This window comes from Amblyomma mixtum, chromosome 2 (genome assembly GCF_055824585.1).
Source record: "Amblyomma mixtum isolate Tamu chromosome 2, ASM5582458v1, whole genome shotgun sequence".
Classification (NCBI taxonomy): domain Eukaryota; kingdom Metazoa; phylum Arthropoda; class Arachnida; order Ixodida; family Ixodidae; genus Amblyomma; species Amblyomma mixtum.
Genome location: NC_143013.1, coordinates 72,987,891 through 73,007,217, shown reverse-complemented (window position 1 = coordinate 73,007,217; position 19,327 = coordinate 72,987,891). Strand labels below are relative to the sequence as shown.

Below are 19,327 nucleotides of genomic sequence, written 5' to 3'. Positions count from 1 at the left end.
CTTATATCCCCTCATCTCTTTCCCCCCAGTGCAAGGTAGCAAACTGGTTTCAGCTATCGGTTAACCTCCCCGCCTTTCCTTCTCCGCTTCTTCCGTCTTCCTTAATTAGCCGCTTAAGAGTCTAACAGAGGATTAAGATTCGAACAACATTACCGATTCTGCCTCAGAGTAGCGTAGGTTCTGGTACATTCATCTTATTTTAGCGGAAAGGCTGGCAAAACAGAAAGATAGGCGAACACGGCGTCTACTTACAACTATCCTTGCGCTGAATGGGATGTATGTGATGTCAGAACACCAATGAGCCCAACAGTTAGCTCTTGTAAAGGTCCTCATCATCTACGTCGTAGCAACGGAAAGCAGCATGGATTTATCATTTCGCTTAGGAAGCTTTTTCGTGGTGTTTCTTTTCTTTTTTTTTCTGTCAGAAACGTACACGTAGCATCGTGGGACATCTATTTTGAGCGTCAACGTTTGAGGGCCAGTGTCTTTAAGGCTCAGAACAAAGATTTTATAAAATGCTCTGGAGGAAGACGACATCTTGCGGCTTCCCCTAATAGTGGCAGTTGGCCAACACAAACGCTTTTAATTTCTAGCGGTTTATTACCTGATATTTATCCAGAGATTTTTCTGACACGGCAAAGCAATGGGCATTACTAACTTTGTACTAGGCATGGTAGAGAGCATAAGAGCCTAAGCTACTTCTACATTATTCACCATAATTTAATGTTACCAAACTGAGTGGAATGAACTACTTGAACGACATGACGAACTCGAAACTTAATAAATACTCCGCTCTTCGATTTAGATTTCGGCACTATATGCAGTATTTCAACCCTCATTCGAAAATTGGGTCTAACATGTTCTGGTTTTTGATGCACCAAGTTTAATAACCAATTATTTGCACATTCTTATTGTTTCTAAACTTCATGCACTGATGCAGACTAATGAAAAATTCACTTTGACTGCATATGATGAAGTGTTGCCGTCATGGTAAACGGAGACTTTTCTGCATATGATGCAATGCCTGCATCTTTCAAAGTTGCTACCGCACCAACGTCTAGAAGCCTCGTGACGTCATAGCTGTCACCAAGCAGCGCAGATAATCGGCCCAATATTGGAAATGTATTTACAAAGACTGGTCCTACACAGGACCTGAGTGAAGCCATCAATTTGCAATATTCGGTGATTACCTTTGCTGCATCGGTAATTCTCGCAGTGGTGCAATGGCAGAAGTACACTTTCATTGGTCACCTTTGCAGCAGCGACACTGCATGCCGCAGTTGCATATTCCATAAATGTTAGCAGTTTATTAAAAAGGAAGTTATACTGTTCGAAGACAAAAACTATAAAGGAGCAGCGCTCGTCCTGTTCCCTACCTCGTCCGTGTCCCCGTTTTGCGCTCTCATGTCTTTCACGACTATAAAAATCAACCGTGATTTATCAAGATACACTATAACACCACTAGTAAACAACATTCGTGCCCGGACAGATGAGCCATGCTAAATTCCACGCTGCTTTATAGGTTAGGCAAGTAGGCAAAGTACACACGCATGCACGCGCGCGCGCACAGACGCGCACGCACACGCACGCGCGCACGTACGCGTACACACACACGCCCGCGCGCGCACGCACGCGTACACACACACACACACACACACACACACACACGCACACGCACACGCGCACACACGCACGCACACGCTGTTGCGGACGGAGGGGCCCTAGAGTTGGGGGGTGGGGGTGTCGTTCAGGGCAGCAGGTCCTGACTCGGAAGGACGATGGCGAACTCCATTAAGGAGGAAACTGTACAGAAGGTTTATTCACATATTTACAGTCGGAACGGGAGTGCCGGGAGTGCTCTGGTCACCAAAAAATATCCCGTTAAATAACGTTCACATTCCCCAGATCCCTGACTGGGGAAAGAAGTTTGAAGCACGCTGTCCAATCGGATGGGCAGTTGATGACGCTGGTGGTAACACCCATGGCAGAGGCGGTGCCGGGCTCTCTCGCTCGCTCGCAGCTCGGGGGAGGGGAAGGGGTAGATCAACAAACACTGATGTGTCGCCTTGACCACTGCGGCAAGTCCTCTGCTCGCTCCCTCCCAGCAGGTGAACGACCGTCCTCGTATTCCCCTGCCGGATGTCCGAAGCACGAGGCCTCTGTCGAGTACATAGCCGTCTTTCGATGAGCAGCAACAGCTTGATCTTGTGAGCACCGCTCCGGCGTTCGGCGACCCCTGGTAGACTCGGCCACTGGACGCCGCCGCAGTCGCCGCTGCTCCGCCGGTGCTTAGCCTTCGCCGCGTCTTTGCTTAACGACGACCCACGTCTGGCAGTAATCTCTCCCAGACCCACGTTCTTCGACCTTGACAGCGCATCTTGCTTCCCGATAACACACGTCGGGAAGTAGTCTTTCCAGGCCCGTGTACTAGGACCTTAACAACGCACGCACACACACGCGCGCGCGCGCGAGATTGGGAATTGGTAATGTAACCATACGTCCAGAGATGTGCCTAAAGATTTCCTGGTGTAGTAGTTTCATGCTTTTGTTAAAAAAGTGGCTGTTTGGTGCGCCAGCCAGTTTGATGACCAAGTGCTTTTACGGCATTCAGCCACTACCGACATCCACATCACAGTTTCGCGCGCCTATCAAATATCGCAGCAAAGACGACGACGTTTAGTGCAAATGCATGACGAAGAGCGTATCCCCAATTCTAAAACATACAGGCAAAACATACGAGGCGCGGACAATAGCGCACCGCGTTGTGCTAACATTGGACTTCCGCAGCGAAAGTGAAATGCAGGAGACGCTCATCTTTATGCGTACTTACAGCGCAACGGGAGGAATGGGTTTATTGTGAAAGCAAACAGTGCAGGCTCTCATACTATCTATGCTTGCCGTGAAAGCGAAAACAAACCGCGGTTTTAGCAACACCTTTGGTTTTTATGAGATGTTCCTTTCGTTTTTCCTTTGTTTTCAATTTGAGATAAGGCAGGATTCTAAGGCTACTCCGTCCAACTAAGCTCTCGGCTGACTGCATAAGGGCATGTTAAATTTTTCTGACCTTGCGTCCTTCATCTTTCTAGACGGCCTACACGACGACGTTCATCCTTTATCACCTGGCCACCAATGGAAGTTGCCAGGATAAACTGGCCCACGAGCTACAGTCTCTGCTGCCTGGTAAGGACTCCAAGCTCAGCCTGCAACAACTCCAGGGGGCATCGTACCTCAGAGCCTGCATCAAAGAGAGCCTCCGGTAGGCGTTAAAGCTTTTTTTTCTTAATGAAATTATCAACACACCATTTAACTACTAACCGGCCTACTGCGCCATGAACCAAGCATTTGACAACTGAGGAAAGATGCAAGATTTTTTTTTTTTGAAGTGGGCTCCAAATACCAACATCATCAGTCTCCGTCACGAGGCTGTCGTTTTCTATCTAAATTTGGTTTTTCGCCACATTCAATTTGACGATTAACCCTGCGTTAAATGAAGTAAGTGCTCTTTTAACGTAGCATTCATTTTAAACGTTTAAGTGAAAGGGTTTACTCAAGTGTGGAAAAGTGTGTCATCGCCGCTTCCGAGGCTTGCCAAATGTACTTTGCATAATGCAGCTGTGTGTACGCTTATGTCTCAAAACAACCCGTGTTTATTGCTGCTGTTAAAAGCCTTCGTGTTACCAAACATGCTACGTAAAGAGAATAAGATGTAAATGAAAAACGTGTTTAGAGCATACTGCTTTTTCATTAAGACTCACTAGAAGGTTGGTTGTTTTCCTTGTGCATTGTAATCCACTATCTTCAAGACGATAAAATAATTGCTCCCCGAATTTCCCTTTGATTGAAACCACAAATTATACAAAGAAGATAGGAACATTCTCCTATGCTCCTTGGGTTCGGTGACTGTTGATTTCCTTCGTATATACGTTATAACAAACCTGTGATTTTTCTTCCATTGTCTGCGCTTGAAAGTGGGTAGTTATATACCTTTCGCATGAAGACTGAAATGATTGTCGCTCATTAGCTGGAAAAGACAAAACATTACGTTTACTGCAAAGCCTATAAAACGAACCAATGAAAGGCACAGTAGTTGCACTGCGCAAGTTGCAACGACAAACAACGCGCAGATCAAAGATAGCGTCAAGCCATAAGCCTCCGAGTGTGGCAGCAAGAGTTTCGAAATCGCCAACCCACGCGCAATACTTTCATCTCCGATTTCAACTTGAACTCTTTCCTTCGTCGTGTATATACCAGATCGCTGCAAGTAACTGAAATCCTTGTTTTTTTTTAGTTTCGGTCGTCGTCAAAGCTTCAAACTATAAAATTCAATTTTAAGGGCGCCTCTTTAGAAGCTAAAGTTTAGAAAAGCTTTCTTTCTTAGAACGGGATGCGTGTAAGAATTGTTTAGTTTCTTTTTATTTTATTTAAATAACTGGTTGGTACCAAAACGAATATCTGATTTATGAATATGGTTTGACCGTACATAGGAAGGCTAGAAGAAAATGGGGAACACAGTGCTGTAAGGACAACATACGTGAGGCCATAGCACATTGTCAGTGTTCAGCATATTTTGTCACTGTATTAAACATGCAATGACTCCCAGATTTAAATTTAGATGGGCACGAATACGGTTAGAGCGCCTAAAAGATCACAAGGAAGAAAGGAAGAAAGAAAGCGAACTTCGTGGATTTTGTAGGATATAAAAAAAAAAAAAATATCGGGTTCATTTTAACTTCGGCCTTCAAAGTCTGTCACTCGGCCGAATATTTCATTTTATAAGCTCTATGTACACAGCAATATTTGCTCCCTGACAACACGCTCTGAGAGGGAACTGTATTGGTGAGGCAGGGGAATTTTTTAAAGCACGCGATGGCGAATGCCGAGGGAGATGCGAAGTCGGAGTGTCGTCTTGTTTCTGTTTCTCTCTCGCTCGAGAGTTGTGACACTGCGATATTGCGTCTCACAGAAAAGTTGTCGCCCATTTTGTGGAACTTACAGGAAAAAATAGTTTTGGTTATAATAAAAAGCTGTGGTGTGATTGGGCTCTGTGCCGTGGGCAGAAAAGTAATTGGATGTCTTGGATGAGATATTATTCTCGGCTGATCATTGGATTGGGGCGTTAGCACTTCGAAGCAAAAACAACAAATTGATCTTTTTTTCACTCCCATTATTCGCATTTCTGCGGCATAGCGGGAAAGAATAATGGCATTATCTCTCCATCCACAGTTCAGAAACAACCTTCTCGCGCAGCCTTTGCCAATTTGCTTAGCAGATAGACGCAATATAGCCCGTTGCGTGTCAGCGAACGTGCATAATGTAGAGACACTGCAATGATATTATACACGTGTGTATAATATAATTTTGACAGCAATCTACGTTCACTTCACTATATATACAGGGTGTCCCAGCTAACTTGGACCAAGATTTATAAAAAACTAAGCGTTCTTCAGAACTGAAATCGCGCGGATGTTGTTGAGGTTTATCTAAAGTTACATTACCATTTTTTCGCTCCTCCTATTTGAATAATTAGTCGAGATAAATAAATTAACTTTTTAATAATAGCTTGAAACGTTCAGGCGTCAATAGGAAAGTTGTGGAGCTCCACAAATATCGTCCAGCCCAGGCACTTCCAACGAGATAGACCTAGCTTGGCCATTTTTATTCGGGAAAAACGACAGCCCGCGGAGTTTCAAAAATACCACGTGACAGCGCGCTCCGTGCGCCCGGATGCGCCGCGATTACCGCGCTCTCACCCGTGCTTCGTAAGAAACATCACACGCTTCGGGCCTTTCGTGCTGCCCGAGACAGGGCTTCGCTATGTGCTTGGTTCCAAGATAAGCGTCGGTGGGTACGGGCGGCGATGGAAAGAAAGCGCGGCTCCTGTTTTTCAGCGTAATTCACGCGACGTTATCAGGCTTGTTATATGCGTCTTTGCTTGTTGGTATCTTGCTCCCAAATTCGAACTCGTGAGATTGTCATCGTTCCTCCGCATGCATTCTGCTAACGTGAGTGTGTAGTTATTGCCCCAGAAACGGGAGCCGCGCTTTCTTTCAACTCCCGCCCGAACCCACTGGCGCTTATCTTGGAACCAAGCGCATCGCGAAGCCCTGTCTGGGGCAGCACGAAAGGCCCGAAGCGGGTGATGTTTCTTACAAAGCACGGATGAGAGCGCTGTAATCGCGGCGCATCTAAAGCCGGCGCATCCGGCCGCACGGAGTGCGCTGTCACGTGGTATTTTTTAAACTCCGCGGGCTTTCGTTTTTCCCGAATAAAAACGGCCACGCTAAGTCTATCTCGTTGGAAGTGCCTGGGTTGGACGATATTTGTGGAGCTCCACAACTTTCCTATCGACGCCTGAACGTTTCAAGCTATATTTAAAAAGTTAATTTATTTATCTCGACTAATTATTCAAATAGGAGAAGCGAAAAAATGGTACTGTAACTTTAGATAAACCTCAACAAGATCCACGCGATTTCAGTTCTGAAGAACGCTTAGTTTTTTTATAAACCTTGATCCAAGTTAGCTCGGACACCCTGTATATATTACAAACTGCGCGAGAGGACGTGGCGTAGAATAAAAGAACGTCCTACTAAACCATACATATATAAACTTATGTTTTAACTCTGGTGATATTCTTAATGTGTCATAATCAGCGGCAGAGCAAGCAGCATTGTTATAGATGCCGCCGCGGTAGCTCAGTGGTTATGGTGCTCGGCTGCGGACCCGAAAGACGCGGGTTCGATCCCGGCCGCGGCGGGCGAATTTCAATGGAGGCGAAATTTTAAAGGCCCGTGTACTGTGCGATGCCACTGCACGTTAAAGAACCCTAGGCGGTCTAAATTTCCTGGAGCCCTTCACTACGGCGTCTCTCATAGTCTGAGTCACTTTGGGACGTTAAACCCCATAAACCAAACCAAACTAGAACCCCACAGATTTGGTTACCGGAGAAAATAAACATTGAAGTACACAGCTGACCTCGTTGTGCTTACAGTGATGTCAGTAGTAGACCTTTTTACTCCATTTCGTAGCTTTTTGTAAGCTCGATTTTCAATTTTCAATTCGCCGCTTAAAGTCAACGTTGCGCTTGGTTTTAATAATGTAAGCACAATCTCTTCGCCTTTACTACAGCTTCATCTTGTGACCTGAGCTGTTGCCGCTGCCTTGATGCAAACAGTAACGAAGCCCGAATTTCTTCTCAGAGTACTTGGCGGAATTTGCTTCTTTATTGAATTATCCTATTTACCGCAGAGTAAAATGCATTGTTTGCCTTTGACTGCAATTGATTCTGGGAGGAAGCATTCTACTTCCCACATTGTAACGATACTATTACCTTCTGTTGTGAATTGTTGTTTATGCCCTTTTCTTGGCTCTTTATTTAACTTATCTATAAGATGCAGTAACCTTCAGCCACTAATTATATCTATATACAAAGTGCACCTTTTGTTTTTAACTATAATGGCTTAACTGGGGCCGCAGTTCTTTTCTCACGAACTGCTAGTCATGAATTCGGGTAGTAGTCCTGAGCTCTTCCCGACTATTGAAAACAGGGAATATTAAACATGACTTAATTAACAGGGAGCGAAAGATACGGAAGTTTGGTTTGGTTTGGTTTATAGGGTTTAACGTCCCAAAGCAACTAAGGCTATGAGAGACGCCGTAGTGGAGGGCTCCGGAAATTTCTACCACCTGGGGTTCTTTAACGTGCAGTGACATCGCACAGTACACGGGCCTCTAGAATTTCTCCTCCAAAGAAATTCAACCGCCGCGGCCGGGATCGAACCCGCGTCTTTCGGGTCAGCAGCCGAGCACCATAACCGCTGAGCCACCACGGCGGCGCCGAAAGATACGGAAGTGAAATGCGTACTGGTACATTTGCTTTGTACGAACCACCTGCCTAATATAATACGGGAACCATATAATTGGTGCCATGAATCAAAGAATACCAGAGTCAAGTTGTTGAAAATGCAGAAGTGTGAATAATAATACGTAAATTCGTAAATGTGCTTATAGGGGCAGGTGTATGATTGGTTTATTTATTCTTTTTGTTCACAGATACGATTAAACTTATTAATATAGACGGACTTCTCCTTGTTCTCTTTTGATGCGATAGTTTAAGCAGCTCCTGGAGTAGGGAAAGCTGGGCGGAGTTGGTTATGAATTGCCATATTGAAAAACAGCGCGAAAGAGAATGGACGAGAAGAGGCTAGAAAAACACAGCGCTGACTAACGACTGATTTCTTTATTCAGAAGACACTGTATGTAGAAGCAAGATAAAACCGTGCGTACGCGGCAGATGCCGGAAGTTAAAAATAAAAAAGAAAACTTAACGCACACATTCTTGTCAAACACACGTGTCCTCGTCCCGCACACAACAGCTAAAACGCACGTCCAAATACATCACCACAACGTATGCAAAAAAAAAATCAGTAATATCTTGCGAGCATATACTGCAGAAACACAACCTCATTTTTATGAAGGCTCACTGAGGGTTCCGCTGCGCAAATTTCCCTGAGGATGCAGCGAAACCCTGAGCCTGCATAAAAATGAGGTAGCGTTTCTGCAGTATATGCTCGCAAGGCATTACTGATTGTTTTTGCATACGTTGTGGTGATGTATTTGCACGTGCGTTTTGGCTGCTGTGTGAGGGACAAGGACACGTGTGTTTGATAAGGCTGTATCTGTTGAATTTTTATTCTTTAAGTTTTATTTTTCGGGATTTTCCGCGCATGCACGGTTTTATCTTATGTTTTTTTAGGGGATCCCCCAAGGTGGAGCAGATTTGTAATAAGGGAGTAATTACTCACTGATACCACCCGAGCGCAGCCATACGGCTACAAAGGAAAGCTATACAGCTTTCTCAGAAACTTCGTAGTTAAAGAAAAGAACGACTGCTCCGGTGAAGCGGTGATCCCGGGTTCGATCCCCGGACCAGGACGAAGTTTTCTTTAACTACGAAGTTTCTGAGAAAGCTGTATAGCTTTCTTTTGTAGCCGTATGGCTGCGCTCGGGTGGATGCCAATGAGTAATTACTCCCTTATTACGGTTTTATTTTGCTTACAAATATAGTGTCGCCTGAATAAAGAAATCAGTTGTTAGTCAGCGCTGCGTTTGTCTCGCCTCTTCTCTTACGTCGTTTTTTCGCGCTGTTTTTCAATATGGTAATAAGGAGCTCATCCGATAATTTTGCTTTGAAGCCTTGGTGCCACACCGGAGCTTGGGCAGTATGTAGTGGCGTTTTTATATATGAGGCGTCGTGATGCTGCGTGCGGGAAATAAGTATGCGCGCATGAGCCTTATGACCAGTCATGACTTATGACATAGGCTGGAAGTGACGTCAACCAAACCGGAAGTGATGTCAACTACACCAGAGGTGACGTAACCAGGCCGGAAGTTCGTCATATTCAGGCACGAAGTGGCGCAGCGCTATTGCATGACACACGAAATGGAGTTAAGTGTCCCCCAAATTTTTTAAGAGCGTTAGGTCTTACTCATCACGTTTCGAGATTCCGTGGGGTCTGCTACCACCCTGAGATCACAGCGCCATCAGTGACAGCAACTAGAAAACAGCACGTCTCGCATTGAGACTTGTAGCACCATCTACAATAGCATTGTAGAAACAACCACCTGCGGTGTGCCAATGATGACGTCATGGACCATAATGGTGGATAGATATAGTTAGCTGCAATATTTACAAGTGAAGTGTTTGTGAGTTTGTTTATTATATGGAGAAACAGACGTACAAATTCGTGTTTTCCACTGGTGGGCCTCCTTTTAATATCATTCATATCAATTCTAGCAAAACAGCTAACGCTCGCTACTTCAACGTGTTCCAGACAGTGAGGGCCTTTTTCTGGCTTCAATATGTGTGTAGAAAATTCTTGCAATTTAATATCGAAACTTCCCAACCTAACTAATGCGTATTCTGTTTCGTATTTCTTCGTTTTGTTTCATGAATGTCCTGGACAAGATTAAGCCCAATAGCAATTGGAGTTGGCAGGGTCCTCTCAGAAGACATCGTTCTCTCCGGATACAATATTCCCTCCGGGGTAAGTTTGAATGATGAAGATACGTTTCACATTGCACACTTCAAGTAAGCTACCCCTTTTCGTGATCTGTACAACTCGCCTTTCTTAAACAATATAGCCTGGATACTGCACATCTAAAAATATGCAAAAATATTTTTTTATCAGGTGTATGACATTGTACAAGGAGGAGAGTGGGAAGGGCTGGTGTTTTTCAGACCAACTGAGCAGTACGTGACAATTCACTTCAATGCTGGTCTTCGGCATCAAACATAATGAAACCAGCGCAAAAAAAAACGGGAACACAAGAAGTACAGCGGACTGGGCTGTCCCGTTTTTATATTTTTGATGCACACCAACTAGCCGCATGGTTGCGCTTTTGGTGGCCTTTCGTGCCGCCCTAAATAAGCAAATTTTTTATTTATTCTTTGGGTACGTGTACATTGGCGCCTTTTGCATTTACGGCAACAATAGTGCTCCCCGATTTCAGCCAAAAAGCGAAAGATTTACATCAATGCGTTATCTTTTACTGAGTACTTCGCTGAGTATTCTACTCCCTGCTTCTCAGTCACTAAGCCGCTCTCTCAAAGAGCCTCGGATGGAAGTACCACTTCCCCTTTCCCCCTCAACAGAGACCTATAAATAGGTCATGTGAGCAGAATTAAATATTCCCGCTATGTGCTCGGTGCGTAACTGTCGTTTACAATGGATTCAAGTAAGAGTTGCATTCGAAAGAAAGGAACGTTTCGAAATCGACCCCCAGATAAAGACCAACAGGTTCTCAGAGTCATCGCGTGATATCTGATTGTGGCAATTTCTGGAAGATCACGTACATCACCCGAGGAAGGGATTAATTTTACGCCTGCTCCAACGGCAACGTGGCCTTGGAAGGCGACGCCCAAACCACCGATCGAGTGCATATATTTGTCGACTTGAGCAGATAACGGCGTCAGTCGAACGGGTCCTTGAAATCCTGCTGTTCAGGAACATGGTTTCTTTCCCACAGCAAGCCAACTCTGTGCATGAGATATCAATAGAATTTCGAAAGAACGCAGCACGAATTAATTTTGTTAACAAGACGACGCCAGCAAGGAAGACAGCACTGATAATATACCCCTGTTACCTATTGCTGACGTTGCCCCTAACGATTATATTTAAGAAATTAGCTTCTCGGAATGAAGTGCTCCAGTGTTGCAGTATTACTGAAATTGTGCAGGTTTTTAGTGCAGCTAGTTTATGTGCTCCAGTGTTGCAGTATTACTGAAATTATGCAGGTTTTTATTTGGAGCAGCTAGTTTATGTGACTTGTATATATTGTTGATTTCGGTGTTTATACTGTTTGTGTCGGTCTCCTTGTGCTTATGTTTGTGTCTACTACTCTTTTACCTCACTAAAGTGTTATTAGCAACAGGCCATAAACCGAATTATTGCCTCAACAGTAAATCGGAGCTCTTCATCATAGTTTAAAAGCGATATGAATTCCGCAGATGAGAAAATAAAATTAACGTCTACATGTTTTTCCTTATTAAGCGCTCCTGATTGAAGCACAGCAAAAGAAGTCCGATTCTTCGTGCTATCAATCATTTCAAAGCCTTTCATGCCATTTTAAGTTTTTAGGTAACGAAGCTGGCACACTTTTGGTTCAACCATCGCTTTGTATCACTTGCAAATAAACGCGTTTTATTTTTTTGGAAAGGAAGAATATCAGTTTCGTTTCATTCAGCAGCGATGGCGAAACGTAGACATACTTGTCAGTAAAATATAATTAACTATATAAAACTAAGTCTACGCAACAACATTAACACGCGAAATGTTTCACTTGCATTTGTGAAATACTTCCGGCTGTGACAGCCCTTCGAACGAAAGTCGTTTTGGACAACGAAGGGAAACTAATCGGAATAGCAAAAAAAAAAAAAAAAAGCTTTAAACCACTGACCTCATTTTCTGCGCAGACAATTACAGAGATAATGTACGTTAATACACTGAAACACGATAAATATAGCTGTTTGATATACTTGCTTTACTACAGAAATATGCCACAGAGACAGTTGCTATAACTGATATTACATCATGCTAGAAAAAACCTCCACGGTTCCATTTTGTCAGTTATTTTATACAGCATTGCGAAGTCCGCGAGAAGTTGATGAAGAGATAAATTGCCCTGTACCATCCAGCTCTCCGGAGCTGTTGAGAAAGCCAACGTGTGCACTAGGTTAACCTTATCTGCTTCCGGCTGCATCTTTACCCTTTAATAGTAAACAAAACATACAGGACGGCAAACAGCGTGTAAATTGGATGTTTGGTTTTTTTTTATTAGCACCGACAATAGACGAATACGTGTTTAGTCGCAAGGAAAACGTCTCTCGTTTTCTGAGCCATATAAACACAGAGCGACAAGGGAAAGACTGGAATTTTTCTTGATGGGGATCGCTCTCGACCTTTGCACATAAGCTTTCCGATCGAGTCTAGCTGACACGAGAGCGGACGTGAATAGTGGAGACATTTAAATGGCACTCTTATTCTTTCTTCAACACATCTCCCTTTTTATTTCCTCGGGCACTTCAGGTGTCTCAACCTGTCAGCCAGCTAAAACGTCAGTGAGCGTCTCTTGAGGTCGTCGTTTGTTTCGCTGACACCTGTGCCTTGTTTGCCGGACTGTGCGAACACCTTTCGGAGAACACATTTATGTACTCCCCATCTATGTTCTTATAGTTAACATGCAGGCTCAATGATATGTAGAGCTCTCAAGCCGCGTACTGCCCTCAAACAAAAGCCGTATCTTTCCACAGCTGTTAGTTTCTAGAGTCAACTATCGGTTGTAAAGTAGTCAAGTGAAGCAAGCCAACTGGGCGCGAACACGCTACCTGAAAATCATCAGGCGCTGACAAGCCACGCTATTTATTTTCTATTGAACACTGTTTAAGTGCTGCACACAAGTTTGACGCCTGCAGCACGTGGCGTCACCCTTCAAACTGTTTAGTTGAGTATCCCGCTGGGCGGTAGACGATGTTGATAAATTGGTTTTTGAGGAAAGGAAATGGCGCAGTATCTGTCTCACATATCTCGGCGGACACCTGAACCGCGCCGTAAGGGAAGGGAGGAAGGTAGGAGTGAAAGAAGGAAGAGAAAATGAGGTGCCGTAGTGGAGGTCTCCTTTCGACCACCTGGGGATCTTTAACGTGCACTGACATCGCACAGCACATTATCGCCTATTGCGTTTCGCCTCCATCGAAACGCGGCCGCCGCGGTCGGGTTCGAACCCGAGTACTCCGGCTCGGTAGACGAGCGCCTTATCACTCAGCCACCGCGGCGGGTGTAGACGATGTTGACGTCTCTGGATTTCGTTAAAGACCTCTCTTTGTTTTCCTTTTGGCCCCTCGCCACGCAGACGCTGCTAATCATGCACAACCAGGTGGCGTGTCGCCAGGCGAGCAACTACCCAGAGCCCGACGCGTACCGGCCAGAAAGGTGGCTCAAAGAGCGCGCTGAGGGCGGACGGGCCCACCCCTTCACGCTGCTGCCGTTCGGCTACGGGCCCCGGATGTGCATCGGCAAGCGCTTCGCCGAAACCGTCATGTGTCTTCTTGTGGCCAGGGTGAGGATGTGTCTCATGTTTCTCAGCCGATCGCCGAGGCCTCATGTTTCTCAGCCGATCGCCGAGGCCACTGTTTAGGCTTCTGCCGGTAAAGTGACCAGGTCGATGCGGGGCCTACCGGCCCAAATTGCATCCTTGCTGTATATCGACAGATTGAATAGCAGTTCACGGATTGTTTCATTATTACTGGATTTATTGATCAGTTGAAAAATTTACTTATTGATATCATGCGTTACAAGGCCTGGAATTTTTTATTTAATCGTTTTTTTTATTACACGAATTCCTAAATTATTAATGCTACAGCCGAATTCATTCCAAGAAATTCTGAACAAACGTGTTTTTTCAACGGGAAGTTGTTTATTAGCGCAGTTTTTTCGCATATCGTAAGATTTTACAATAACAATCAGTATATATCTGCAATATATAGTGTGTTTCACCTAAGATTTTACATCATTTTTGAAAATAAGCTTTTTCAGTTAGAAGAGCGCTTTTCTCGGCATAGCATTGTCAGCGGTATAGTACATCAGAATACAGCTATGGTGTGCTAACTAGCAGGATGGTTAATTAATATTGAATATTGTATGTTTAACTATTACTCTTAGGCTCCTTAACTATTGAGAGGCGTGTAGCCCACCGTAAGTAATGTGCATATCAATTTTTAGAATTTTGTTAAAGGCGGGTACCCTCGGCGCTGTGGCCCATCAAATTTTGGCTACATTGCGCCAAAATACATGCGCTTTCGAGAAGTCTGCTGGCAAAGTAACTCCTCCAGCGCACGTAACTCTGCGAAATAGCCAAAATCTGTGAGGTCACAGCGCCGAGGGTAACCGCGTTTTCGAAATTCTAAACACAGGTATGGATATTGTCTACTGTGGGCTATACGCCTGTCACGATATTGTGGGCAGCTTGATGTTGGGTTGGCGCCGAAATTATAATTAATCGGGCCAACCTGCCCACCACTGCACTCTCCGTAAGTTAGGAGGGGGTGGAGCGACAAACTTCTCCACCCCGTGTGCGGAAGATGAGGTTTGACTGCTGACCGGCGATAGGGGCCACGCCTGATTAGCCGTTGACCGGAGGCATGAGGCGTATAGGCAAGTTTCTTCAGCAACCCTTTTACTTGGGTAAGAACAAGAACAAACGGTTACAAAACAAACCAAGCAATATTGCGAAAATACACAAGCGCGACGCAAATTACAAGCACAGAATGAGAAAGCAACACAAACAACTATTAACAAGAAGAGGAAAACAGCAGGGCGAGACTATACAGCAACGCTATACGATTAAAGCAATGTACAAAGAATAGGACGAAAAAAGCGACAGAACAAAGAAGAGTAGAGCGAGTGGTGAGAGACGGTGGCTTAGCTGCGTAGTGGCAAGGTCCGGTCGCAGGGAGCGTCGGGCTGCGGAAGCGCGCGGTGCTGATGGGGGGTTGCGGATACGGGCGAACTTGGGCCACGGGTCACGCGTCTTCCACGCGTCTTTCGGGGCCGCCGTCGCCGCGCTCTACGCGTCAGACACCCGCCTAGGCTCGCTTGACGACCACTTCCCTGGCTGACCTCACACACGTCCGCACGCACCGAAATCTCCAAGCCAACTCACTCGGTCGCGATTTTCCCGCCACCGCGTTCCCGTGACAAACAACAAAAAAACAAACAAAAGCAAACGAATCCTCTCGGCCCCGTGCACCAACGATTTACAGATGTTGAGAAGGGGGAAGGAGAAACATAAAGAAACTGAAGGGGGCGCGAAGGAGAGCTACGGTCCTAACGAGAAGCCTTTGAAGGTCGGGAATAGGGGGTGGGGGCATTCAACCTGCCGCTTCCCGTCTGTACCTCGTGAAAGCACTCGCTTCCCGGCGATAATCCTGAGGAGGGGGAGGCGCGGCCTTGACCCTTCAGTGTCGCGAGCGGTCAATTGGCCAGCCCCGCGAGGGGTGCAAAATTACCGCCGCCGCGTCGCGGCATGCCCGCATTCAACCGGCGCCGTGGCCAGCCGTGGCCACCTCGGTCGGAAAAGAAAAAAGAAAAATAAGGCATGCGCGCACTTTGTGACAACGCCTCTCAATAATTAAGGAGTCTAACATAATTAAAAAGCTAACTATTCTTATATTAGTTACGCAGCATGCTATTAGCACCCCTCAGCTGTATTCTGATGTACTGCACTGCTGACAACGCTATGCCAAAAAAAAAGTGTTTTTCCAACTCAAAAAGCCAAATTTAAAATATTGTGCACAGTCTACCCTGTATACCCACCCCATCATGTAAAACCTCATCGCCATGGGGCCTTTGCGTTATTAGAAATAAATAACAGAGCCATCTGGCCAAAGTCCAATGATGGCGTCGAAATTGGGTAGAGATCCCCCGTCGGGGCAGGTGTACTCTTCAGCCATATATTGTCAAAAACACAGCCCATGTGTTTTCTATGGCAGTCTTAACTACTCGGCGCGAGGTCAGGACAAAATTTAAAACCATGATTTTGACGAATCGGAAGATTAGATCACTCCAATCTATATGTTCACAACAGTATGGAACAATATTGCCTTGTAGCCTCACAATTATTGTCAAAAACGCACTCCGTTGTTTTTCTACGGCAGTCTTAACTACTCCGTGCGAGGACAAGACAAATTTTAAGAGCAAGATTTTGCTATGCGTCGGAAGGGTAAATCATTCCCCTCCATTGGTTCACAACCTTATCTCAGAATATTCCTCAGTTTCCCCACAAATAAAGTCGAGGTCCAATAAAGCTAGTCTTCTTGATCTGAATAGTAAAGTGGCAAGTATTCTTTTTCGCTCACTGATTTACTGGTAAGAGGACAGAAGAACATTGAGAGCTTTTGAATATTCGCAAGATGAACACATTTTGCAGTTATTATGGAGAGTAAAAAACGCCGCCTGACTACCGTAACTAACTTGATTTGCCGCAGCTATCGACATATACTTTTACTTTACCTTCACGATCATGAGGTGGATTCCTTCGCATGGCACATTTTAAGCAAGCTGTAAACGCATTAGTGTAGTTTTAAATACATTCCTGAGGACCCTACGCGTGATACGATCAAAAAAATGAATGCAAAGGCGCCTTAACCAAACCCTGTGAGCGACGTCACAAATCAGCAAAGCTCTAGAAAACACAATGAAGCAGTTTTTCGGAAATAGTCGTTTAACAGTCGATCACCCTGCTTTCTTGCAGATTGTGCGCAACTTCGCTTTGGAGTACAAACACGAGGATCTCGACTGCTTCACGCGTCTCATCAACGTGCCGGACAAGCCACTTAGGATGACCTTCATCGACAGGAATTCCTGAGCCAAGGAAGGCAAAGGCATCCACTGGCACCCACTGTCGTCGCAAAAGTTTCCGGACAATCTCTGCACTTAAAGCAGAACAGCGGATAAGCGACCATGCCTTCACAAAGGACGCCACTTTTGGGGTGAAAGTAATGAAGAAGGCAGCTTGATGCAGCAATGAGTGACTCTTGTTGACGAAGGCTGTGTGGACATCCAGCTCAGCACTCCTGCAGGCGACACGGCGTCATCAGGAGGCTTCTATTAGGACTTCACAGTTACAAGCCCCACACTTCACAGGCTCCCTCACTGCCCGCCAATTCCAGTGCCGGATTAAGAAATGGCTGTGCATCTTCCATGTATCACTGGAAAGTGCCGTAAGAACCGTAAGAACACACTGCGATGAACACCCTGGCATGGCGCACTTTCGCACCATGATGTGGATCAAGCTTACGGTCTCGTTGAAGCAGCACTTTGTGTGTGTGCTGATCTCGACCTCTATCATTCATCTTTCTGCCCTTCTTTTTTCTTCCCCCTTGTGCTTGTTGGCCAACATCAAGCAATTTCAGGCTAGCCTGTCTGCCTTTCCTCTTCTTTTTCTTCTCTCCCACTCTCTCGCGCATGTGCCATTCTCGTCTTTGTCAAGGAGCGTCCCTTCCTAGCCCCTTGGCATGTTTTGTTTATAAGTGTTAAAGTTGCGCCCATTTCCTTGAAATACTTTCATTTATTTTGGCAGGATTAGCGTGAAGTTCGACATTTTCCTAACTCCGCCCCGCTCCACATAGCTGCTCTTCGTAACTTTGGCACATGCATAACGGGGAGCTTGCGTACATGAGTGTACCTCGCCATGCTTATTGTGCAAGGTTATTGCTCTCAATATTCTTTTCACCGATCATACGCACATTGTTTCCATCACCGCGGTTGTTCGGTGGTTATGGCGCCCGGCTGCTAACCCGAAAGACGCGGGTTTTATACCGTCCGCGGTTGTCGAATTTCGATGGAGGCGAAATTCTAGAGGCCCCTGTACTGCACGATGTCAGTGCACGTTTAAGAACTCCAGGTGGTCGAAATTTTCGAAGCCCTTCATTGCAGCGTCCCTCATAGCCCGAGTCGCTTTGAGACGTTAAATCCCCATAAACCATAAACCACACATTGTTTCCGCAAACAGCACTCCAGTTAAGTTATCACCACTTGCGGGCACTGCGCAACCGTTGCGACCATGCTTAGATTGAGCCATTTTTTTTTTATAAAACAGTGCCTTTATTTTTAACGGAGAGGCTGTAATAAGCAGCTGTGCTGCATTGACTGGTGCTATACGCCTGACTACTTCATGTCCAATCCCACGCTTTTATCTCGTCACGTTTATGGAAACATCAAACGAGAAAGAAGGAAAATATTACAAGGATATTAATAATAATATTAATACTCGGATGAGTCAAGGAAAGTGATACAGCAACTACGGCTTACGAGACGCCGCTCTTTGTCTCGAACACAAGTACAATCAAATGAATGAGTCAGTTATTTTGCTCATGGTGTGAAAGCTTGAAATAGAATATCTGAGGTTACGTTAAGGTATGCGTGTCGTCTCCACTTAGGGTATGAGCTAAAGCGCGATTTTGAATGTCATGAGCACGAAGGAATGTACAACTTTTACCGTCCTTTTTATAAATAATCTTTTCTTATACATTGAGGGTGCTTTTACTTAACTCGACTAATGCTTTGTGAGTATCTTCTATTCCGTGAACGTCCTGTATTTTCTTTCCGGGTTACTCCTCCAAGGCAACTTCAGCGAGAGATTAGTGGCTGTGCTTATGAAAGGCGCATGCTGTAAAAGCAGGCTTTCCGGGTTCACCCAGAAAGGATCCCGTCAACAAGGATATATTGCTGTACTAATAAGTGTCTATATTGTGCTAATGTTACGGGTCACGAGGAACATTGGCGCCAATAAACTGTTCTTTCCTCGAGTGTTTGTAAATTTACTGTAAGAATGGTCGTAATCAGCTTCCCCCTCATAATTAGGGAGGCATTCATATTGTCACGTAGTGGTGGCTGCAGTTTGGAGAGCAGGAAGACAGTTAAAATGGCTTCTAAACAAAACTCTTTATTCGGGCTGACTTGCGCCTGCAAAGTACTGAATCACTCGGCGGCGGCGTAGCAACAAGCATGCTCGGCGGTCGTCGAACGGAATGCCGGCCGCTCTCGGCCATGCTCTTTTCAAAGCTGATAGCGAACTTCCGAGATAAAGCGTGCAAAGTTACTTGAACATTCTAGAACAGCGTAGACTCGGTTCCGCCTGGATGCGATCAATCGAGAAAAATCTGGTCGCTTCTTGCATCACAAACAAAGAGATAAAGCGGCGTGCCGGCAGCTTTGAAGAACGAACAAACACTACAAAGATTCGCGGCATTGCTCCCTTCTCAAAGAAGCAT

At 45.3% G+C, this 19,327-nt stretch overlaps 1 protein-coding gene across 3 annotated transcripts in view; it reads left to right on the top strand.

Moving 5' to 3' along the window:
• The window catches only part of LOC149359724 (cytochrome P450 302a1, mitochondrial-like), an 81,445-nt gene extending 62,582 nt beyond the window's left edge, over positions 1–18,863 (top strand). For all 3 annotated transcript variants that reach the window (XM_089571858.1, XM_089571857.1, XM_089571856.1), the window contains 4 exons: positions 3,087–3,256; positions 9,965–10,043; positions 13,408–13,614; positions 16,807–18,863. In XM_089571858.1, coding sequence (XP_089427984.1) covers positions 3,087–3,256; positions 9,965–10,043; positions 13,408–13,614; positions 16,807–16,920 — 570 coding nt within the window. In that variant the 3' untranslated portion in view covers positions 16,921–18,863. The remainder of the gene's footprint in view (positions 1–3,086; positions 3,257–9,964; positions 10,044–13,407; positions 13,615–16,806) is intronic.
• Positions 18,864–19,327: the final 464 nt, after the last annotated feature.